Source organism: Cydia pomonella, chromosome 17 (assembly GCF_033807575.1).
Source record: "Cydia pomonella isolate Wapato2018A chromosome 17, ilCydPomo1, whole genome shotgun sequence".
NCBI lineage: Eukaryota > Metazoa > Arthropoda > Insecta > Lepidoptera > Tortricidae > Cydia > Cydia pomonella.
This window is the reverse complement of record NC_084719.1, coordinates 16,430,155-16,455,601: the sequence shown is the minus strand read 5'-3', so window position 1 is coordinate 16,455,601 and position 25,447 is coordinate 16,430,155. Positions and strand designations below refer to the sequence as shown.

The window sequence follows — 25,447 nt, the reverse complement described above, 5'->3', positions numbered from 1 at the left end:
TATGGTCTTCATCAGTAGTTCCATTTCGCCAAATGTTACTTGCCGAGAAAATGAGGGAACAAAAATTGCGACGTCATGAAATACGAGTATAGTCGATCGGATTCAATGCATGGCCAAGGTCAGAATAAGATTAAGGTAAGGGTGGCCTTAAAGTGGCAGTTTAACCTCTTCCGATGAGACGGTCCGCCCCTTCCGGCTGTGCCGAAGGTTGCATCGATGTGAGGTCAACTACAAGTTAATGTCAAAAAACATCCGTCTGCGAAATTATTTTTACTATAATACATTATAATTATAAACGCTATATACAGTATGTTACAGTTAAAACTAGTTTCACTTAACGTCATGGCCAAAATTTGTTTTCCCTATGGATACCTACTCCTAATTGCTTTTTCTTTGTCAAAACTAGTTTTTAAAAGATTCTTGCATGCAGTACGTATGTTCAAAATCTTAAAATATTTACGTTTATAGATATTTTTATTTATTCGACACTTTTGAATAATTAGTTGAGATATCGATAAAAGTATTATATAATTAGTTGAGATATCGATAAAAATATTATTAACGATAACTGTTTAGCATAATCGATCGTCCATGACATCTTTCTATAAACTCGCTTTGAGAGCAAAGACTACCGGTTAAGTTAGAATCTCTAACCGATATTCAGGATATTCTGAATGAATTGTTGTTAGGTATGACGTTGTTCACTTTTTTATTTAAACAAAATAAACGTGACACATGATTGATATGATTGTCATAAAATACTATTTAGACATTGAAGGTAATGCAGTTGGTATTTTGTCATGGTGTCAGGTCAAAAGTTCAATTTACACAAAAAGCTTATACCTGTTAGCTGCAAACAAATATAATTTTATATAAATTTAATCACATCGTTAGATTAACCTAACGTAAGTTATTTCCAACAATTCTAACTAGGTAGTTAGGCAACTAGATATATTTATCTACCAAATAAATGTTGCCATAAGTTTGTAACGAAATAATACGTAAAAAAAAAACCTCGTTCTTTTCAACATTGACGTATATTTATGTTTTCGTTTTTTTCGGAGCCTCATTTTTTCCTTATCTCCTGTAGAGCCAAACCACGCTAAATCAGCACAGGCTTTGCAGTGATTGAATTAGGAGATATTCTATGTAGATATTAATTATTATTCCAATGATTATTCCTAAAATATGTCATTATAATGGCACACTTTGGTGAAAAATATGAAGAAATACGGAAGCTGAGAATTAAATATTTTAGGTGAATATATCCGTTTCGCTAACAGTACCCCTAGTGTAAATAAATTCGATTTTGAAACGTGACGTACGCGTTTGCGTTTAGTCTCATTTTGTATTGGATTTAGAAAGAGCGCGCCAAGCGGGACGTTTTGGAAACTCAAAATCCTATACAAAATGAGACTTAACGCAAACGCGTTCGTCACGTTATGATATCGATCAAATTTACACTAGGGGTACTGAAGTGGCTCCTAAAACTAGTGCGATAAGAACAACGCCAGATTAGGTGAAAAATTCGGCGTAAAAATCTCAAAAAACGATTTCGTGTTCGACAGTTTCCTCCTTCAAAACTTAACCAAATGTAACGAAGTTTTGATATCTAAATGGTAACGAAATTATCTGTCGGACTCTTTTGCTTTTTAGGTTAATTGATTTCTGTTTTGAATACCATGCTTCTCTTTGCGGCCTAGTAAATTAGGCCGCTTTTGCAAATATTTGACGTGCACTAGCGCCATAAGAAATAAAAATATCAAAAAAAGTCCGACACAGATATTAATAATTATAATCTGTCTTGAAAAATCATTGCTAGCTTCAAAAACCACGGAGGAAACAGTCGAGTACCTTTGCATGGAGAAATAGCCACTCCTGTTGCCTCGTAAGGCGGGAATTCACCAGTGTGCGGCACTGTGCGACACAAGCATTTTTGTACTTTACTTTTGTAGTGAATAGGCTTGTGCAGCACTATGTCTGACACTGGAGGAATACCGCCTTTAGGTTTTCAAAAATGAATATTTCGCAACTCACATAACGCTTATTAAGACAAACGTCGGTCATCAAGTAATAAAAGTCAGTTATAGTGCCAAAGTATTGTATTGTCTTTATTGAAATGTAAGCCATATTTGTACATACATTATTTGCTTACGTATTCGATTTGATACATTAATAATAATCGTCCATTGTTAAATATTAGGACATACTCGTATAATAAAGTGAATAGGTAATTCGAAACGAGTTTCGGTCGAAAACTAAGCGTCCGGATAGGTAGTCCGCGACTTTTGTAGACTCGCGTAAAAATTAAATTAATCTTCTTCTAGATTTTATTTTTATTGCTAATTGTAGTTTGAAACACTTTATCCGTCAGATTAAGAAAATACGTACAAATAACTATCAGATTAAGTATTAGCACAATTAAGGCCATTTGCGCCATCCAGGGTTAGCCACTAACTCGTGGTTAACCGGTTAAACCCGGCGTTACCGATACAATTTAACCCTGTGTTAACGGTTAACTCCGAATTAGTAGCTAACCCTGGATGGTGCATGTAGTTGCTCTAATAGCATCAACGTGGACCAAACTAACCAAATAACTACCCACCAACCAACGGAACAACTTAGACGTCTAAAAGTGGTAGACTCCATTCAAGGGTAGCTAAGAATCACTCATATTTTATTTCGATTCGCTCGAGTAACTACAAAAATCCCTCCTTCCCTACTAATCTCTTGGGCCTACCATGACATGTGCTGCGATGGTAGAGTGTGAATAAATAATTAAATATGTTTTATTAGTAGGTCGTACATCAGCTTCCCTCATATCATTATCACGCGTGTGTAACCACGACATTACGATATGGATTTATGTTTTGGGGAAATTCTAAATATCGTGAGACGTTTTTGGAAAGTTTGAATAATTACTCATGACTTCTCTAGTACTGCAGGAGTGGTCAATGTCATCTTAATACATTCCTGGTTGTGCAGGAACTTTCTCAGATCTTCTATACTAGTTGCTTACGTGATATCGAAGGCGGACTTCAGCTTGTTGGAGCAGGGGTCCCTGTCGGTATAGATCTCGCTCATGACTCCCCGTGTGGTGCAGAAGCGGTCGATGCATTTCTTGGTCCGCTCCAGGCTGCCGTAGCAGCTGTGCAGGAATTTTCTAATCATCAGGTCACCTGTAATGGTTGTTTTATTTAAGGTTTTTAAAATCTTCATTGTAAATGAAATAGCGACCCGGAAGTTCATTATGCACAAGGGTAGAGGTTAAAGCCTTTTCACTGATAAAGATAGATAGTTATGGTTCCTACGGTCTTAATTTTCATTTAATATTAAGTTTAACGAATGTACATTTAGGCAAATTTTTTAACACGTAAATCCCCAGCGATCCTTTGTTTCTCGCGGGGCACCTTAAAAGTATATGTATTATTTTAACACATTCATTGCTAGGAACCCACCTGGTGGACGCTCGTGAACTTTGTTCAGATACAAAACAACCCGCTGGGCGGGTTGTTTTGTACGCAGCTATAGACCACCGGTTTCTGGGGTAGTGCGCCGTTTTTTGTCTGGCAGTGAATGTGTTAACGTCCGTACCGCCTTGTAACATTTCCTGTCGCCGATCGCTACTCGTACTATATTTATTTATAGTTATATATATACCTTTTAAGTGTTATTTTGTTTGTTATCAAATATATACTTCCGTATCAAATATACCTAACGGATAAATTAACTCAACATTATGATAATGAGATACTTTTTGTCTCATACTTAACTATAACTAAATACAAAAACCTGTTTTGAGATATATGTTTATCTCGGAAGTCAGTCCACACACATTCCGTAAAATAATGGAATGATTGTGAGTGATATTTCTTTTACTGTAGGTAACTAATATGATATTATGCTTAATGTAATGAAATAGGTAAAACACTTAAGCAGTGCTTGTAATTATTTTGACAAACAGCAGATATGGAAACGTGAAACGTATTGATGTATGTAGCTACACGCCCTACTTCTACGTAGGTAAATAATTAATTTAAAAAATCAGCAAATATAAGCTAACTACGTATGTAAGAAATTACCGCCCCTCGTTCCCTAATTAGTCGGTTTTTAAGCCTCTATAAAAAGAACCTACTAGTTCGATTTCACAGATATTTTATTTAACAGAGCCCCTAGTGTAAATTTATTCGATTTCGTGGCGTGACGTACGTTTGCGTTAAGTCTCATTTAGAAACAGCGTGCCAAGCGTTTTGGAAACTTAAAACCCCATACAAAATGAGACTTAACCCTTTTGCAGGCATAGTACGATTTATCGACCACATACGCGCCAATAGAATTTCAACGTTAGTATTCCGATTTAAGGTTCAAATTTGATTGCACTTTCGGAAAATGAGACTTGCCTTCAAATGAATCGTCAAACCTGGATTAATTAAAATATATTTGTTTTTTTGGGAAATCCTTGTAGATTAGTGCGGCCTGGAAAAGGGTACGTCAAGTTACGCCATCGAATAATTTACACTAGGGGTACAGATGTGATATGAATAAACTTCAACATGTAGATATATATTACTTAGTTGTTCATCTTGTTCGCTTATTCGCTTTGGTAAAAAAAAAACAGAATCAAATTAAATATTTATCTTTTGCCACAAAGCTTTTATTTTTTATTAGGTACGCAGGTACTGCAGTAGGTAGTGCAGTTTTTCTTATATATATGTACCTACATCCCTTCAATTAAAGCCTTGTTTATTTTATTTTGAACTTATGACGAAAGAGCTACTTTTCTTATTTAATCTTCTCGACAAAAATGCAAGAACAGGTTAGTGCGAATTGAGAAGTCGACGACCTTTTATTGTTGTATTCGGAACGTAAGCTTTGTCATGTGAATGTCAAGCCACATAACCTTCATAAAACACTTAGATTGTCAAAAGTTATACGCAATGTCAGTTTCCAAAATGAGTGGCTAGGGTGGGGTGGGTGGTTAGGTTAGGTTAGGTTAGCAATCAAACAATTCTATAGCTTACAAGAGGCGGGAAAAGTCCGTTTACTGTAGTTTGAAATGTGACAAATTGACAGTCGAAAACACGTTCAATGATTTCCAAACTTTGAAATCATACTCATATACTTACGTAGGTTATATATTGTTTCGATTGAACAGTAAATGACATTGGAGATTCAGTTTGAACTTGGAATTTATTGCACGAGATCACCGTAAATCATTGAACGTGTTTTCGACTGTCAATTTGTCACATTTCAAACTACAGTAAACGGACTTTTCCCGCCTCTTGTAAGCTATAGAATTGGTTGATTGTGTGTAGAGTTCTAAATTATAAATAGTTTGCATATATTATAGCCAGTCTTCGTCGTGCTAGCCAGCTACTTATAGTGACTAAATTCAAGCTATTGCTCACTTCATTAGACTTCGATAACTTTACAGAAAGCGCAAATATTTTCTAAGAATGAAACCTATTAGGAACCGAAGTAGATCGATGTATCGAATTTGCATATTCTGGATTCCATTAAAATCTCAGCAAGTGTTGTAAAGCGGTTTATACATGTATCATGTACGGTGTAGAGAAATAAAAACAACAAAAGGCGAATTTATCTCTTTCATTTTTTTCTCTTAGTTGACCTTAAGGAAATGAGTGCAAACAATATGTAGGTACATACTACTTTTGTAAAAATGAGTACAAATAATGTGTAGATGTATACTACTTTTGTAAATACCTGTATGTATACAAATAAGTAACTATCAATTACTTGTTTTTAGTAGATAGGTACAGTAAGCAAGGGCGTAGCTAGCCAGTGAATTAGAGTGGGGGGGGGGGGGAAGTTGATATCACCGGAGGCCCAGGGGGGAGGGGGGCAGACGCCGCAGAGGGGCATACATTGTATGTAAAATTTGAGCTCTAGGGGGGGCAGCTGCCCCTCTCTGCATGTACCTGCCTACGCCCATGACAGTAAGTATTTACTTATTATGCAACGAAAAGGTACGAATAGGTATTCATATTCGCCGAATATTATTATTAGCAGGTACGTACTACCTACCTATTATTGTTAGGTACCTATAGTTACTGCCATATTTACTTACTGAAATCTTGGGGCAGATGGGGCTCCTTGGTCAGCCATTCCCTGATGGAGGTCACGTCGTGGCCAAAATCAGGAGTCTGCTGCGGCATCTGACAAAAGAAACTTTTTGAGAGAAAGTCGCTAGAAAGTATTATAGTTATTAGCATGACCATCCATCCGTGTCGGAAGTGAAAACATTTTGTTATTAGATTAGATTTTTCACTCATTTTCATTTTGAATGTTTAACTTTTATTTTGAACATGAAAAAAGCGCTGGTGGCCTAGCTGTAAGAGCGTGCGACTTGCAATCCGGAGGTCTCGGGTTCCAACCCTGGCTCGTACCAATGAGTTTTTACGAACATTAGTACGAAATATCATTTGATATTTACCAGTCACTTTTCGGTGAAGGAAAACATCGTGAGGAAACCGGACTAATCTCAATAAGGCCTAGTTTACCCTCTGGGTTGGAAGGTCAGTAAAAACCAGTGCCAACGCTAATTCTGGGGTTAGTTGTCAAGCGGACCCCAGGCTCCCATGAGCCGTGGCAAAAATGCCGGGACAACGCAAGGAAGAAGAGAACTTTTATTTTGAACATGATTTTGCTTTAAGAACTTTTTTATTCTCTCCCGGTGCCCTTTTCAACCCCAAGAGATCGCACTAAAAAATAAACCAGTAAAAATTATTTCACCATCTTCTTAATTAGGATGCCGAACAGGATGTTCAGGTTTAGGTGAGGTCATACACTATACTAGAGGTAGAAGTATACAGCAACAAATACCTAGGCCCTAGGTATTAGAGGTAGAATTATACAGCAACAAGTAGGTACCTTGGAGCCCCTAGGTCCTAGGGGCTCCAAGCACACTAAAGGAGGCAGTCAGCAAGCTGAAGACACTGCTAGGTTTCGTGGAGGAGCTGGGTTGGGTAGAGTAGTGCTACCTCGTTTTCACGCAAAATAGGCACAATGGTTGTCGATTTGCGGAAAATGCCCAGCATAACTAACTAACACTAGACTAGAGTGAGACCAAAATAAATTGGCTGCGATTTTGACTGTACAAGTGTACAGTCAGTGCAAGTAAAACGTCAAACTTCTATGGAATTATGACGCTTACTTGACACTTGAACGGGCTGGGCTATCAAAATCGCTGCTACCTTAGTTTGGTCTGGCTCTAGGTACTTATGTATACCTTGCTATAAAAGTGCATAACCACATATATGGTTGTGGATATGCACTTTTGCAGCTCGCTGTATCTACATATAAATCCAGTGAAATTGAACTTAGATCAAAAAGCTGAATGTATGTGTGGCAAAAAACCAAATCTCACAAAATATTAGAAATGTCAGAATCATTACGAGATTTCATCACTGTAAATCCGTAGATGTGAAAGCGAAAATAATACTGACCATAATTTGGCATGTTACCTCACTCGTATAGGTAATTTGTATTCGACATTGGTTTAGATTTCATAACACGTGATTCTGACTAAATAATCGAACTCCCTTTTTTATAATCGGTCAGAAATATTTATTATTTATTTAAACTTTATTGCACAAAAGAAAACTTATCGTACAAAAGGCGGACTTAATGCCAAAAGGCATTCTCTACCAGTCAACCTATTAAAAAATTGAGGTCAAATATTGAGGTTCAACAAGTTGTAGAGTCAGACCAAGATATCTCTGCATGGCATTCTCAATGACAAAGTATGGTAATGTCATAATCAATGAAAATGAATGAAAAAATATTTATTTAGGTATCAAAATTGCAGCTTATTACTTAGTAGAAGAGAAGATAGCCTAGGAATAGTGTCCTGAGCCCTAAACTAGGTAAACCTGTCTTATTAGGGATCAGGGAATGTCAAATTTCTTAGACAATATAACGTTTATAATGACACTTTCTCACTTTGTTCAAATTAAGTCGGCACGTAGTTGTTTAAAGGTTCGGCTCAATTTTCGGATTGTTTATATTTTGTGATTTTATATAAGTATTTTTGTTTATTTTAATATACGCGTATAAACCTAGGACTATATATTGATTCGGAGCACCAAAAACTGCAAAATAATATATTTGCATCAAAACACTGTGTGCAAAAAATACCTTAGTATATTCTACTTATAATACTATCAAGTTGCGAAATTTATCGAGACAATCGAAACGTGATTGAGAATCAAAAATTTTAACGCTTCAATAAAGTCCCAAGATTAAAAATTAAAAAATACTTACTTTATTTAAAAATCACTTTTACTCAACAACAAAGAAATCAAAATGAGACAGTGTAAAAACGCGATGGTTTAAGTTTCCGATAAGTGTCAATTGAAGTAACTGTGTCAACCGTCTCACCGCGTATCACCGCACTGACTGACCGGGCAGACGATCTCGGCTTACATACAAGTGCTATAAAACACTGCTTTTCCCATAGCTTGAACCAGACTTGCTGTAACCTCTACGTTGTAACATTTATACTTTAAACTATCGTCTTTTTACTGCTTTAGAACAACAATTCGCTTTTGTCCGGTTAGCTACTAGAATAATATCACTGCAAAAAAGTTTTTTTTTTTTAAGTGGACCTTTACATACGTGGTACTTCAAAACTTTCCGACCATACTTCCGTGTAGGGTACTAATTTATTTTTACAGTGCATATGATGCTTTACTCCGTACTAGTGCGGTAATTAGCACTTTACGTGCCTAAATCGAAAAATTAAGGTCCATATGTAGGTAGGTACTGTATAACGTACGATATATGTGCGAATAGGTAATTCGCAACTCGTGTCGATTTAAAATACTCCCTTTGTTCGTGTTTTAATTTATCGCTACTCGTTTCGAATTTCCTATTTTTCGTACTTGTATCTTTATGTACCTACTGTTTACAATGCATATGGTGCTGCCTTCCCGCTCTTATGCCGTAATTTATTAGCACTTTACGTGCCTATGTCGAAAAGTTAAAGGGCCATAATATATGTACTGTAAAACGATTTACAATTCACGCGCGAATAGGTAATTGGCAACTCGTGTCGATTTAAAAAACTTACCCTTTGGTCACCACTTGTTGCGAATTTCCTACTTTTGGTACTTGTATCGTAATTAGGGTGACCAGATCTGATTTCCGGTTTTACGGGAAAACTGCATTGAAAATACGGGATTCGAGGTTAAAATACGGGACAGGCCGATTTTTTGTTAAAAATCAACATCAATCAACTTTGTTTTATTACAAAAATTTAGCATAACCAGTTAAAACTAAATAACCTATACAAATGCATAATTTCCTAATGAAAGACTTTAGAAAATATTGTTAAATATTTAAAAACAACAACTTGTGTATTATCTGGTAAGGAAAATATGCTAACTAAATATTAAATTATTTTTGTTTAAGATTTATCTTATTTTACTGAGGTGTGCCAATAAAGAGTAATCTATATTTATATATTTATCTAAACTTTACCTACAGAAACTTTGATTTTATATATGTATTAAATTAAAAATTAAAACAATCATAAATCAACAATTTGTAATACGTATTTGGATAAAGAAAAGAGAATTTATCAACTAAAAAACATATTTTGATATCTCAGTGAAATACTCTTAAAATATAATAAATATTAATAAACACAAGTGTTCACCGCTGTGTGCAAGAAAATAAATATTGTACAAAAAGGTATTTTTATAATTAAATGCCATTGAATCATAAATTTACGGGACAATGTACTCTCCCGTATTGGTTTCGCCAAATTACGGGAACATGGAAATTCTTGCCTGAAATACGGGACATCCCGTAAAATACTGGACTTCTGGTCACCCTAATCACACTATTTATCATGTCATTGCGTGTGAATTGTATAATAAATGGTTAGGAATGATAAGACAGCCTATTATTGCCATAATTTTATTTGTTTCTTTGATTGTTTCCTATTGTTCTCATACAAAGAATAGTTTTTCATTTGGGGAACAATAATTTCTCCGAAACTATTATTTTTTTCCGAACCTACATACATTAGGGTTTTGGTAACCTATCGGTAACTAGTTACTATCATTGGCCTTCGTGTGATCCTTATCCTTACCGTACTGAACTCGACATACACTAAGTAAACTCAAAAAATATGACCCTCAGTTCTTTGTAGGTGGTGTAAAAACTTTCGGTGGTACTGGCAATGTCTTAGAGTCAGACCAAGATAAGTTGGCACTTGGCACCGATTTTGACAACCTAGAAGTGCAAGTGTTGCTTTAAATGTCAAATCTTCTATGAAATTATGATGTTTACATAACACTTGCTTAGACTGGGCTATCAAAATCGCTGCCAACTCATGTTGGTTTGACTCTAAGTGTATGGAGAACAAAAAACATGTGGCAAAAATATGCATTTGGGCCCAACTTTTCAATCAAGCTAATGTGTCTCTGTGACAAAAATATGCACTTGGGCCCAACTCTTCAATCAAGCTAATGTCTCTCTGTGACAAAAATATGCACTTGGGCCCAACTTTTCAGTCAAGCTAATGTCTCTCTGTGACAAAAATATGCACTTGGGCCCAACTTTTTAATCAAGCTAATGTCTCTCTGTGACAAAAATATGCACTTGGGCCCAACTTTTCAATCAAGCTAATGTCTCTCTGTGGAAAAAATATGCACTTGGGCCCAACTTTTCAATCAAGCTAATGTATCTCTGCCACACTTAGATGAAGAGTGATAAAGAGACATTACCGGTTTTCGCTGCGACGCAATCAATTGGCTAAGCCCTCAGCAGTACTCACGGAAAGGGGCAGTATATTAGGTGTAAAATTAATGGATCGTATTTGGAACACCACGCTCCGATCCAGAACTAAAGTTGTCGACGTTGCTCGAAAAGTAGCCAAGCTAAAAGCTGGTCATGTCTGCCGTATGTCGAGTCGCGAAACGCATCTTCTACTGCGAACTGCAAGATGGAAAGCGCAAACAAGGCGGCCAATTCTTGTGGTTCAAAGATGTGTTGAAACGGCATATGAAGAGAGCTTATATAGAGCCAACGAAGTGGGAGAGTCTAGCCAGTGACGTCCACGTTGGAGGCATATTGTGCAGACTCAGGTGCGTCAGTTTGAAGCCAGGCGGCTCACAGAACTCGACGCTAAGCGCGACGAGCTGAAGGCCAGACCACCTGCGGCCATACTTTACAATTATGTCGGAGGGGTGCTGACTTGCAACGAGTGTGGTGGTACATTTGCTGCAAAAATTGGCTATATCAGTCACCTGAGAGCGCACCAGCGACGCTCTCAGCGGTAGAACGCAGTCGCTGTGGTCGACAACGGCTAGGAGATGATGATGTCGAGTGAGCTGTGGGCTGATGAGTGGCAGCCCAGCTCAAAACCGCGATTGATGAACTACGTCGGCGATGTCAAAACGAGTTAGACCTTTTTAAAGGAATAGCCAGATACTGCACAGGATCGGGAATACTGGAAAAAGTGGGGGGGAGGCCTTTGCCTAGTAGTGGGACAACAGGGTTGTCCTTTATTTTTCTATTTTTCAAATTAACAACGCTTAAAATAACGATACTACCCCGGAACACCCTAAAAAAAATCAGGACATTCCTGTAACAGGAACCCGTCCCGACTTGCAAGTGAAATCTCCATAAAAATTACTATGGCGAAATTTGGTCAGATAGTTATTTGATAATTTTTCATTGGTTTTGTATTCGCACCGAGGATTTTGTTGTTACATAATGTTTATATGGCAGGATTATACAAGGTCCTTTTTTCTTTTAATTATTTGTTTCATATCACAAATAAATAAATAAAAGAAATGTTGGTAATCTTCATACATTGCATGAAAGTCGGCACGGGTTACAGTTAAAGGAATAACCTGAAATTTCAATTTAGAGTGTTTTGACTGCGCTGCTTTAGCGGTTTCCATGCGGACGTCAGAGAAAGGTTATTTCAGAAGAACTTCCGGTAAAACAGGTCTTAGCCAATGTACCTTATCATATGCTGCCGTCCCAAATTTGGGCCTTAAAAATATATGTGACCGCGGCCGGCAATACGTCCCACTTTGTCGCTTGCCATAAGGTCGCCTTGTCAGTTTATTCGTATAAATAAATATTATAGGACATTATTACACAAATATTTATTTATTTTATCCTTATTGCACAAAACATAGATCAGTATTTATACAACATATTAAGACATACAAAAACGATTACATTCTTAATTACTCTAAAAAAAACATTAAAATGGACTATAAACTAAATAGAAGTAAAAGTAAACAAAAAGAAAGACACAAATGCAAAAACTAATCAAACAAACCGTCCCGAGCCCTCCCAGACGCAAAGGCGCCCATCACGCTCGCCGCGTTGCCACGCTGAATCGCGATATGAATCGTACAACGTTTTACAGTACATATGGCCCTTTAAATGTTTGACACAGTAACGTAATATGCTAATTTGCGCATGCACTAGTGCGGTAAAGTAGCACCATATGTACTGTAAAGATACAAATAAGTAAATCTCGTAGATCGCAGACCCACAATAAGCTCAATGAGACTTGTATTGTAGGACTCGTAGGTATCGCCGCCAGTAGAAAGAAGGGCCCAACTTTTTTTTATAAAAAAATGAATTACTTAGGTATTTTACATTGTCGTTGTTAGAAAAAAATGTGCATATAATTTTGCATATCTATGCAATTAGATAAATATGGACTCAATCGGACATTAAGAACTGGTTTGAATCTTACTTGTAACTTGAAAAACTAGATAACAAATATTGAGAGTCAAAGCTAAGGCAATTTAAAAAAGCGGCCAAGTGCGAGTCGGACTCGCGCATGAAGGGTTCCGTACCATTTAAGACGTATTAAAAAAAAATCTACTTGCTAGATCTTGTTCAACATTTTACCACTTTGGACACACATTTTACCACTTTGGAACTGTCTCTCGCGCAAACTATTCAGTTTAGAAAAAAATGATGTTAGGAACCTAAATATCATTTTTGAAGACCTATCCATAGATACCCCACACGTATGGGTTTGATGAAAAAAATTTTTTTTAAATTTATTGACGTATTAAAAAAAAAACTACTCACTAGATCTCGTTCAAACCAATTTTCGGTGGAAGTTTGCATGGTAATGTATATCATATATTTTTTTTAGATTTTTCATTCTGTTATTTTAGAAGTTACAGGGGGGGGGACACACATTTTTTCACTTTGGAAGTGTCTCTCGCGCAAACTATTCAGTTTAGAAAAAAATGATGTTAGAAATCTAAATAGCATTTTTGAAGACCTCTCCCTAGATACCCCACACGTATGGGTTTGATGAAAAAAAAAATTTTTTTTTAATTTTTATGACGTTTTAAAAAAAAACTACTTACTAGATCTCGTTCGAACCAATTTTCGGTGAAAGTTTGCATGGCAATGTATATCATATATTTTTTTCAGATTTTTCATTCTGTTATTTTAGAAGTTACGGGGGGGGGGGACACACTTTTTACCACTTTGGAAGTGTCTCTCGCGCAAACTTTTCAGTTTAGAAAAAAATGATATTAGAAACCTCAATATCATTTTAAAGACCTATCCATAGATACCCCACACGTATGGGTTTGATGAAAAAAGATTTTTTGAGTTTCAGTTCTAAGTATGGGGAACCCCCAAAATTTATTGTTTTTTTTCTATTTTTGTGTAAACATCATAATGCGGTTCATAGAATACATCTACTTACCAAGTTTGAACAGTATAGCTTTTATAGTTTCGGAAAAAAGTGGCTGTGACAGAATCGGACAGACAGACGGACATGACGAATCTATAAGGGTTCCGTTTTTTGCCATTTGGCTACGGAACCCTAAAAATGACGGGTTGTTTCGTTGCTTGCCGATACAATAAACAAATTAACGTTGGACCCACCAAAACTACCGTTTAAGGTATACAGTTTACGACACATTACTATAACTTAAATAAAAGCTTACTTATAAGTATAAAAAGGACAGAGTTGAACTTGAAAGAGAATGGAAGAGGCGCTAAGACTCGATTTCCTCGTGTTTACGTCGCAGCGAGCTAACACCGAAACCTGTCTAGTTTGTTTGCTCTTGAAATCGTTGGCCATTTTCCGGGGCCATGAGCGGTACAGTGTACAGTCCAGTTCATAAACATCTTTGCAAGCCAACGTTCCAAAAATATATTTTCATGACCTTATTGTTAGTGTCTTCGAGGCCTGTAATGTAATATATACGAGTATATTAGTAATATTGGCTACCTACTACATGGCTCGAATCCGATAAATGACTAAGACACTGTGCTGTCACTGTGAAATCGGCTCGTCATGAATAGTATAAAGTACAAGTTCTCTCTATTTTTTCCTCTCCTCGACTCTGACAAGGAAGTCATCCGAAGCCTTCATCATGATGTTGTACTTGACGGGCAGCGGGCGCGTCAGGTCCTCGGCGAGCGCGCCGGCCGGCGGCAGAAGCCGGTAGCGGCGGAGAAGGTTGGCCAGCGCCGTCTTTGCGGACAGCATCGCGTAAGTGGCACCTGAAACAGTGCTTGTATCAGGCCTTGGTCTCTGGTGGAAGCCGCCTGAGTCTAGCATCATATTCTACTTATTCGGTTTCGCGTATGACGGTGCACGGTGGGCCTAACTGCTATGGGGCACATTAATAATCGGACAGTTGACATTTGTGTAATAATAATTTTGTAAGCAGGGTTCCCCTTAGGCCCGCGACCGTACAAATTTGGCCCGCAAAAAGAAGCAAATTTCAAAAACGACTGGTGGCTGTTATTACAACAGTCCCTGGACATTCTTTAAAATATCTTCTGATGCATCCTCTGGCAGAGTAGCTGAAGGGTATGACGGGGTGCTGTTGCGAGCCCTGCAGGAAGCGCAGTCCACACTTGTCAAACAAATAATCTCATCAGAGGGCCTAGTCAAGGTGACAATCGCTTACGCTCCGTAACGAACGAAACGCCAATGTCTCTGTCGCTTACTAATATGGGAGAGTGGTAGAAGTGAACACCTCCACGTACGCGCCCCAGTAGACGGGTCGCGGTGCGTGCCCAAGATGTGGATCGAGACAGACGTCTCATCCACCAAAGTTGTACCTGATGCTACATATTTTTTATTTATAATAAGTTACCAATGCATCCCCTGATAGAGTAGCTAAAGGGTATGAACATGGCGGGGTGCTGCAGCGGGCCCTCCAAGAAACGCTCCGGACGGAACACTTCGGCGTCCGCACCCCAGTACGACGGATCACGGTGCGTGCCCCAGATGTGGATCAGGACGGATGTCCCGTCCACCAAAGTTGTGCCGGATGCTATAAAATTATATAGTGATATTACTAGGCTCAGTTGTTGTTTGTGGTTTTTGTATACGTGTATTTAAATGTGGTAATGTGGATAAATAAATAAATATTATAGGACATTATTACACAAATTGAAGTCCCACAGTAAGCTCAATAAGGCTTGTGTTGAAGGTACTTAGACAACGATATATATAATATATAAATATTTATAAATACTTAAATACATAGGAAACACCCATGACTCAGGAACAAATATCCATGCTCATCACACAAATACATGCCCTTACCAGGATTTGAACCCGGGACCATCAGCTTCATAGGCAGGGTCACTGGGCTACTAGGCCAAACCGGTCGTCAAACATATTCTTTCGTCATGTGTCTTTAAACAGGTATCTGAAAACAGTCTACCTGATACTACATGTCACATTTTTTTTCATATCATCGAAAGCATAAGGCCTGAGTGGACGCTGAAGTTTGGCGCGCAGCGGGGCGAGGCGTGCGGCGTGCATGTTGAACAAATGCAAACGTACAGGAGCGGCCGCAGTGCACGCTGCTCACAGCACTTGTGAGCCCGACGCCACGCTGCACGCCCCGCCGAACGCTCCGCTTCGAGCGTCCACTCAGACCTTACACTAAGTGGTTTTATCTTATACCTTTAAACGAGCAATTCTTGTATATATATTTATATATATATTTCTGTGATCTCGGAAACGGCTCTAACGATTTCGCTGAAATTTGGTATATGGGGGTTTTTGGGGGTATACAATCTATCTAAATTAGTCTTATGTTTGGGAAAACGCGTGTTTTTGATTTTTCATGCGTTTTTCTTTCGACGCAGAATATGGTCGCTAATTTCGTGTTGCCCGCCACTGTCCGTCTGGTCCAGCGGGTTAAGCGCGGACTGCTCAACGAGTGTTACGGGTTCGAATCTCGCCCGGTGACTAACTTTTGTTTTTTTTTATATGTTCAAGTTTATATATTTTTTTTATTGTTTTAGACAAGTTTAATTTAGTAAAAAAATGTAGTTAAGATTATCACCTATACACCACCATATTACAATAAATAGTTATAATTGAGGTACTCTTATTTTATGTGATACTTCTTATTCCCCCCCCCCCCCCCCCCCCCTTCGATGAGCTCCGGCAACCTTACTCAACGGCAGGAACACAACACTATGAGTAGGGTCTAGTGTTATTTGGCTGCTGTTTTCTGTAAGTTTTCCCCAGTTGGGCTCTGCTCTACATCTAGAATGACATCCACTGGCTGTGCCCTACCACACAAAGCGAGATGACATTCCCAATGCCCATACCTCTCTTGTGGACGTAGTTTAAGGACCTATCCGGGTCCGAAAAACCTTAACCTCAGGTCAGTAATATACTTAGACTATTGATCCGATAAGTATGGCCCGAGCTTTGGTCGGTAATCCAAAAGTACAAGAAGTTAAAAGATCTTACGTAGCACAACATCGCTGCGGACTTCCCTCGCGACTATCGGAACCGGCGGGTACAGACGCAAGCTCTCCTTGATGACAGCTTCCAGGTATTTGAGCTGGGGTAAGTCTTCTGGCGTGACTGGCCGGTCAGAGTCTCCGAAAACCTCTTGTAGTCTGGAATTAAATCATAATTAGGGTAGGAGACTCGGATGAGGACTAAAAATCGGTTGATATTTAAAATATTCTAACCTACCTATTGTCACCAAAACTGGCTGTCCTGACCTATACTACTATGACTGTACGACATGCTACGGAGAGCCCTGGACCCTTTTAAAGCACTACTTAACAGTATACAACGGCTCACTGACAACGCGAATCGGTATTCATCTAGTCGTAGGTCTTTTAGCTTAATCACAATCCTCAGCAACGAGGAAGAACAGAGAAGTCGTTGTTCCAAAATAAAATAGCTAACGGACTTAACGGACTTAGGATAGAAGTTGGTCGGCTAAGGCTCGCGAGATGCCCTCTGTGAATGCGGCATCCTCCTAACAACTCAACATATGATGCAGTGTTAAGTAATTAAGTTTGCATGCTTTTATTTTGTATTTTTTTTTATCTGATGTCAATGTGTGCTTGTGATGTTGTGGATATGCATAAAGATGTATCTATCTCTTTGTGTTCGACTAAGTGCACTGAAGAAGATCTTCTGAAAGCTGCGCCCCGAAGGATAGAATTGACAAGGAAAAACTTAGTTTTAAGTCATTTGATCCCTTCACACGAGAAAAAATAAGAATACAATTGCTTACTCTTGATGCACTTTGGCTTGCACGTTAGGGTAACGGGAAAGCAAGACAGCAGTGAAAGATGCGCCCACGGCAGACGTGTCATTCCCAGCTACGGTCATGACGATGATCTCTTCGCGTATTTCTATGTCAGAGTAGCCTTTCTCCAAGCCACCGGAAGTTTGTATTATCGTCTCAAGAAAATTGATTAAACCATTGCTGTTGTTGTTTTCTAAAATAAATGAAGGTATCGTTGAAGGAGAGAACTGTTAAGTATGTATACTGTACCGATATAACTCCAGTAAGAACTGTGTGTATTTACGAGTATTAGGATATACATAATTATATCTGTTGATCAGTACGTTCTGGTGTAAAATATCTTGGCTCAGAATCCCCGAGAATGGTCATGGATTACTTGCTGATAAGGCTGCATCCGTTGATGTAAAGCAAATTGTAATAATTATTAATTTTTGTAGTTTTTTAAAAGCAACCTCCGGTGACACTAACCTCCGGTTGGATCAAAGGTGTCGGCAAGAGAGTTGAGCCTATTACAGCTACATAAAGTACTCATCATAATCTTGCAATTGGCTAATGCACTTCCTAACGGTAAAAAAAGGGACGCTAATTTAATAATGGTATGTACAATGCCTTGCTGGACTTACTGTCTTTTAACCCGCCAGTTGCAAATTGCTTGCGTTTCTCTTGTATAACCTGAAAATAAATAAAGATGGCTTGAGTAATTTAGAGCGTCTTCAAGAATATGGAAATAACGAAAGGGGCAAAAAATCGAAAAATCGCTATATAATTAGTATGTCCGTACTTTCCAACATTTAATCTGCCCTATTTAGTTATTTTGTGCATTAATGAATCTAAGTGGAAGGTCAGGAGAAATGAAGGTCAGGTGCAAATGAACTGGAACACATACATGAAATTTCTATAAGTAGTAGTAGTATTAGCCTCCAAAAAGCTCGGTGTGCTCAACAGATCGAAACAGTATATTTCATACCGGCATTCATAAGGCGCAGATTTATAAGGCGCAGGTGCGCCCACATATGGAATACTGTTCTCATCTATGGGCAGGGGCACCCCAGTACCAGCTTCTCCCTCTGGACCGCATCCAACGAAGAGCGACTCGAATTGTCGACTGAAGGCATATTTCGGATCGGCTTGACTCCTTGGCGCTGCGTAGAGATGTGGCCTCGCTCTGCATTTTCTATCGCATGTATAACGGGGAGTGCTCCGAGGAATTGTTTGGATTAATCCCTGCCGCTTCTTTTACGCGACAATATTTCCATCCTCACCACTTAGATGGTTGGCAGTCCTCAACAGTGCGTTTCTCCAGGAACTTTCTGCCTCGCACAGCTAAACTGTGGATTTGTGGAATGAACTGTCGCCTGCGGTATTTCCGGACCGATACGACCTTCAAACCTTCAAGAAAAGAGCGTACTCCCATCTTAAAGGCCGGCAACGCACTAACAACCCCTCTGGTGTTGCAGGTGTCCATGGGCGGCGGTAATCGCTTACCATCAGGTGATCCGTCTGGTCGTTTGCCTCCTCTATCATAAAAAAAGTACATCTTATTTTCCTGTACTCACAAAATGTGCTTCTTTAATATTATATTTATCAACAGACTGCGACACGCGACACCTGCAGGCCACACTTACCTCGTCTATATAATCATAAGCCCGACGCTTATGAAACAAAAACTTCTTGTACTCGGGCAGTTTCTTGTAGATGATGTCCGGGTGGAGCCACGGTAGCAGCACGCGCTTCGTTACCATTTCCGCCACTTCGTTTATGGACTCAAGAAAAATGCGGTCGGCTGGGTTCTCTTGAGAATTCATTTTATGTCCCCCTGCGGTTTCTAAAATGTTGTTTGAATAAGTTTTTCTCAAACTTGTAATGAAATGTTGACTTGACTTACTTCAAATTAGGTTCAGAAAATACTACGTAGGTGGATACCTGCACCGGATGGTGCGATGAGTGAAAATTATATGCAAAGGAATTTCATACAGCCTTACACACCTAGGTCTGTAAAGCAACCTTGTTTTTAGACGTAAAATGGACACAACGTCATGGCATTCAACCATAAAAAAACTCATTTTTTATTTCATTGCAAGTTTGAGAAAAGCACTATACAAATCCCGGCCGTGTATCCCTACCGACCAAGCGTAACTCGGCCTGCAACCTTTCGTTTTCCGGGCTCCATAGTAATCTGGGTTTTACGTTCTTTATAAAATGCGATTGCGAAATTATTTGCCGGCCGACTGCATAATTGTGTTAAATTTGAAACCCTTTTCAGGTACCTACAACAACTTTTTTGCCTATTGAACTTTTTGTTTAGACGGGACGGGATAATAGAGACTGAAAGACAGAGGTAAGTAGGTTCGTGTTCTTCTCTCGCTCTCGTGAGCGAGTTGCATGTGCGTGCTCAGGACCGCAGATATTATGTTTTTGAATTTTAATTTGTTGCACAAGTCCTTGAAGAGCCTACGGCGGCGTACATATCTTTCAATTCTGTGAGATTCTATTATTTATGTAAGTATATTACCGCAAACAGTATCAAAAGAGTACGTCGTCATATATTTCCAGATGGGAAAGTCTCCGGCTCCGACTTCGGCGCGCATTAGATCGACCATGATGGAACTCTTTTCGTTGAACAACGGCACTATGTGGTGCAGATTCTTTAGATTAAAGAAAGGCGCCATGATTTTGCGACGACGGTGCCAAATATTTACTGCAAAAAAATTGTTTAACTTAAACAAATATGGCCCAAAAGCTAGGAAAAATGTAATTAGGTAGATAAAATAGTTGATCTTATTCTAATTAGAAGCTATAATGGCTATTTTTACCTGGAGCAAAAATTGATCCGTTGCCTATGACCATTCTCGTGCACCTTAGTGTGCTCTCGTCTTTATCTAAGCAAGCTTTAGTCACTACTTCAATAGCTGTAGGGTCTGTCATGCCTGGAAAAGGATAAAAGTCAGGTAAGCATGTAATTTACAAAACCAAATACCTAAAAAACACTCATCAATGAAATAAATACTTACTAATGAACAGTCTATTGGCAAGCCATAAACTTGCAAGACCACCTTGTTGGTTAGTTACGCAACCTATCTTTTGCAAAGAAAGCATTAGATCTGAAAAATAACAATATAACTTTAGGTGATGAGGGGATAATTAGGTTCCCTTATCAATCTCAACTAACGTTGCCATTATACTGTGCTGTTTTTAGAAAATACTCCCTGTTCTGATTTTGCACGACGAGAACCTGGAATTCCCGCTTCGTCAATTTCCAATTTGTAATGGAAAACCAGTCCCAGAAGCACACCCTATAGCCATGTTAGTCATTAATTTCAATCAATTTTCAATTTATTTATTTCAAAAGACACCGTAGCCAAGATGGGGTTGGAGCTGGCCCGCACTCTGCAGAGCAACGAGGCAATCCCCTTTCGTATTATGGCATAGTAGTCATCTGTGCGAGCTTTGTGTTGGGCAGCCCCAACAACATCCTAAAACATTATTATATTGGACGCGCATGGAACTGATGGTCTTCTGCGTAAAACTAGTCCAGAGGCTGCACGTCTAGAAAACTTGACAATAGGCTTTAAATAAAGTTATTTTTACCTGTTGGCTACACCGTGCAAACCTCCTTATTAGCATTACCTCCTACCTACCTCCTTATTAAGATTATTACCTAAGTACCAAGGCGTTTAGAATACATACCTTCCCTTGTTGAAAATTTTAATCATAGGGTTTCACCAGTCGATAATTGTACACGGGACTGACTTTAATTTACCTTCATAGCTTCCAGTGAACATATAAGCATGTCCAATAATCGGATAGGCCTTCAGGCCGGAAGGTGCCTGTGCAGCGAGTCGGTAGAGCCTACGCCGCGACAGGTGGTAATACGCGGCACCCACCGCTGCCGCCACCAGCAGAAGCTGCCAAAACATAGCCCCTATAACTATAACCAAAGGGTTTAAAAATAGATCTGCATATAAGCAGTGACTGCCTGGATAAATACGTAGTTCAAAATTTTACACTTTCTTCCCCTGTTGCTCAAAATTTAATAGGTATATGGTTAATGTTTAACTTCCGCACTTCGCGCTAAGCAATAGCAAAATGATTTCACATCCCAATTGGCTTTCGTCTGAGGGCCCTTTGACCTTGTTCAGACATGACGCCGTAGGAATTATACATAAAACGCTTCTATATTTACTCGACTTCTTCGTCATAAATAAATCCAATATAAACTGACCTGTGACGTTGTGCCTATCTGGCTGTGCTGATGCGATGAAGGTTGGCAATATAAATCCATATATCGGGGGGCACGGTAGTGCCCCCACTATGACGAGCATAGCGAAGCGCAAGGGCATTACATACCTTTTCTCGAAGCGCTTCGTCGTTTTTTGAACCCTCGACATAACTTGAGTTTGGATAATAAGTACCAGTTAAACAAAATTCTCGGGATATAATGTCAATAGTAGACTTACTAAGTATAAAAAATTATAATTGCATAGCTCTCATACTTTTAATACTCTTGATTTTATTCATATCTAAATAGTTCTAATTTCGTCACTAACCCACTCACTCACTCACAGATGATCATTAAAACCCTTAGGGTACTTCCTGAAGACCTTGGAAGCTAAAATTTGGTATGTTGTTAGGTGTGTTTGTTGTTTTTTTGTTGTTTGTATTAGTACACAAACAACAAAAAATAATCAAAAACTTGAAATTTTTAGTCCCTAAGGGGGTGAAAAGAGGGTGGAATTTTGTATGGGGAATCAATAACCGCTGAACAGATATAGTTGAAATTTGAGTTGTAAATAGTTTTTGTTAAGGGAAGGATATAGTTTTCAAGCCCAAAATTACCCCGTAGGGATAAAAAGGGGGAGTAATCGGGCGTTGAAGTTTGTATGGGGAAACAGTAACAAGCAGATTGTACAAAAGATACCTCCAGATACATGTTTCAGGATTTTTAAGAGTAAATCACCTCCAACCCTTTAAATTAGGGGATGAAAGATTATCATAAACAACTTACAAAGTGAAATCCCATCAAAAACATTTTCATGTATAAAATGTTGCCAAGATGAAACTTATAGGCTCGCACTGTCAAAAAGTTATCAAATTTCTTGTACTACAAGCTCTAACTTCACAAACTCTAAACTTTAGTCAAAATATGTGGCTTGCTTGGCCGTTTTTTTACTACAAGAAGTATTGTACCTATATTAAAAAAAAAACGTATTTAACCGATTTGCAAGACCGAAGTGATTTCATAAGAACTCCGTCAATAAAGTTTTGTACGGAGCTCTAAAAAATGAATTCTGAATAATTTTTTTACCTCACGCCCATGTGACGGTAGCGAAACAGACAACCCATATATTTTGACTAAGGTGTAGAGTATGTGAAGTTAGGGCTTGTAGAGTTAGAAGCTTGGTTCTTCAAGAGATCTGATAACTTTTTGATAGTGCGAGCCTTATAGTTTCGTCTTGGCAACATTTTACATGAAAATGTTTTTGATGGGATCTAGAATGTACCTCTTCAGGTACCTCCAGGTTCAGGTACCTTCAGGTACCAGGTACCTCTTCAGGCCTTCGCTTTTGCAAAAGATCTGTAGGTATAATGACTGGTCGTACTGCCCTTACTCATCGGATGTTTTGCAATCTTGGCAATTCATTTTATAGGCAATTCTGCTCACTTTTTTCGACGCAATGGCTGCGCTATTTTCGGGTAGCTTAGGAAAGCCAAACTATACTGGAGATTAACTGGACGGTGGAACACGTTTGTGAATCGTGTTTGTGACCTACGTGTGAAATAAGTTCAAGGTGTACATGAACAAAACATTTATTTTTGGCTAGCTATTAATTGTTAATGACGTATATATTAACTAAATTTGTACGTATCTGTTTCCGCGTAGACACATTAAAGTGGATATAAAAATTTTCAACCCTAGGCTGGACCAAAGGCGCGCTGTACCTACGAATCGTCAACGATCCCGAACTCACAATAAAAATACGTATAAAGCACTGCGAAGGTACTCCCTTATGTTATAACAAAAATAATAAAATTAAAATTGTTTATTTCGGATCATAAACCACAGAAATTGGTTAGTAATTTAGCTTCTTAAAAAATCTATGTTAGTCTTATGAATTATATATCTACAGGAAACTTAACCCAGTAGGTATTGGGAGCGATAAATAGTTTTACCCTATTTGTACCTCCCAATAATCACATAGACATAGACATAGACATAGAAAATTTTTATTCAACATCACATGAAATGGCAGAGTTAACAGACACTGACATTTAATACAAATAAGCCTTAAATTCAGACTTAAAAACTAAGAAATTGAGTTGTGTATATGAGGGAGAAATATTCATGAGTGTTAAAAAGGAGCTTGCCTCAGCATAGTGTTGCAGTGTATTTACTACAACGCTGGTTTTCAGGCAGACCCTTGATATATTATTCCTTACTCGCTGTTAGTCGGAAACTAAATGGCTTAGAGTTATGTTATTATGTTTGAGTGTACACTATATGTATTATAATTTGGACAAAACAAGTGCTAATGTGGTGTGAGCTAAAATGAAAAGTAAAGTATATTAACTTATAAGATTGATACGAGAAAGATAACATAATGTAAGATATACATGCGTGCAAATATACTTAAAAAGGTAAAAAATAAATAAATAAAGACATAAGGTGCATAAATATTATCATTATAAATATGACGGCGTGGCTCTAGTACCAGGAGGTAGCGTGATTTGTATTGCTATAAGATGTTGCTTAATTCGCAATTTAAAACTACTTACAGTATTTAAGTTTTTGAGGGGTGGAGGTATATTATTCCAGCATTTCGTTGCTGTATATTTGAAGCTACCTCGAAATGCAGCAGTATGTTGACGTGGTAATACCAATTCGCTACAAACAGATCTGATGCCATACAAGCTCGACCTGCTAGCGCGCCATGTGAACTTATCATACAGATACTCTGGCTCGGAGGTTTTAAAAACTCCAAACAATAAAGATGACAGGTGTAGTTCTCTACGAAGTGCCATTTTGAGAATACCCGCTGAGTTTAAATAAGGTGTCACATGCTCTCGCGGTGGAATTCCGAAACAATAACGAGCACATGCATTCATTCACATCAACCCAGTATTTCGTGAGCGGGCAGTCGAGGCGATCAGCCTGCTATGATCTATGCTTGTAATGTACCATCAGCAGTAAAAGTGCATGGCAACTTTATCAATGAATTCATCATTTCTCCATGCAATTTCGCAGGTACATGATAGGTACTCACTAATAGCCTCCGTTTTGCCTATTCTAACAGAATAGTAACTATGGAACCCTACACTGAGCATGGCCCGACATGCTCTTGGCCGATTATTATCTTTAAAAGCAGCAAACTTTTTGGTTGGTACGAGCCTACCTATTTAGAAACATAGTTGACGCGTTCACATTGTTGACACTGACATGACATGACCCGTAAAACTGATTTACATATAACGTAACAGTTATGATTGTTTTGAAATTTTAAGTAAGTTGTGACCTAAATAATGAAAAAACAAAAACCAATAAGCACGAGCGCAGACCAACAACTGCGTAATTACAATAAACTTTTGGCGGAAAACTTGAAGCTACGGAAACAGCTGTGGGAGGACACTGAGAAACAACATCTTGATATGACCCGAGCCATTGAATTGAAGCAGAAAAATATATCACTTCGCAAACAACTCCATGAAATACGGGCCAACGCGTGTAAATTGAGAAATTCGATTAAAACCTGAATCCAACAAATTATTAGAACGTTACGTTATAACTGTTAATAAAAACAAGAAAATTCTTGTAAACATTTTATCACGATGAACAGAATGACAAATAAAAACACCGTTAACGAACTAAAATCTGAAAATGAATTATTAAAACA

The 25,447-nt window shown here is 38.3% G+C and overlaps 4 protein-coding genes across 4 annotated transcripts in view; all 4 read right to left on the bottom strand.

The window, feature by feature from the left end:
* The window catches only part of LOC133527008 (alpha-tocopherol transfer protein-like), a 31,912-nt gene extending 23,470 nt beyond the window's left edge, over positions 1-8,442 (bottom strand). The window contains exons 1-3 of the mRNA XM_061863893.1: positions 8,284-8,442; positions 6,089-6,176; positions 3,020-3,179 (exon numbers count right to left, since the gene is read on the bottom strand). Of these exons, the coding sequence (XP_061719877.1) occupies positions 3,020-3,179; positions 6,089-6,176 (248 nt within the window). The 5' untranslated portion in view covers positions 8,284-8,442. The remainder of the gene's footprint in view (positions 1-3,019; positions 3,180-6,088; positions 6,177-8,283) is intronic.
* A 4,995-nt stretch (positions 8,443-13,437) lies between these two features.
* LOC133527168 (cytochrome P450 4V2-like) lies at positions 13,438-17,952 on the bottom strand. Its single transcript, XM_061864060.1, has 6 exons — positions 17,935-17,952; positions 17,544-17,785; positions 16,751-16,911; positions 15,138-15,317; positions 15,032-15,102; positions 13,438-14,599 (listed from the first exon to the last, which is right to left on the bottom strand). Exons 1-6 carry the CDS (start codon positions 17,950-17,952, stop codon positions 14,354-14,356), a joined length of 918 nt encoding a protein of 305 aa, XP_061720044.1. The 3' UTR covers positions 13,438-14,353.
* Positions 17,953-18,140: 188 nt separating this feature from the next.
* Positions 18,141-20,261, bottom strand: LOC133527167 (cytochrome P450 4C1-like). Its single transcript, XM_061864059.1, has 3 exons — positions 20,071-20,261; positions 19,184-19,383; positions 18,141-18,230 (listed from the first exon to the last, which is right to left on the bottom strand). The coding sequence occupies exons 1-3, from the start codon at positions 20,225-20,227 to the stop codon at positions 18,141-18,143; spliced, it is 447 nt and encodes a 148-aa protein (XP_061720043.1). The 5' UTR covers positions 20,228-20,261.
* Positions 20,262-20,293: 32 nt separating this feature from the next.
* Positions 20,294-21,682, bottom strand: LOC133527174 (uncharacterized). Its single transcript, XM_061864065.1, has 3 exons — positions 21,319-21,682; positions 20,570-20,659; positions 20,294-20,485 (listed from the first exon to the last, which is right to left on the bottom strand). Exons 1-3 carry the CDS (start codon positions 21,473-21,475, stop codon positions 20,346-20,348), a joined length of 387 nt encoding a protein of 128 aa, XP_061720049.1. The 5' UTR covers positions 21,476-21,682; the 3' UTR covers positions 20,294-20,345.
* Between the last annotated feature and the right edge of the window lie 3,765 nt (positions 21,683-25,447).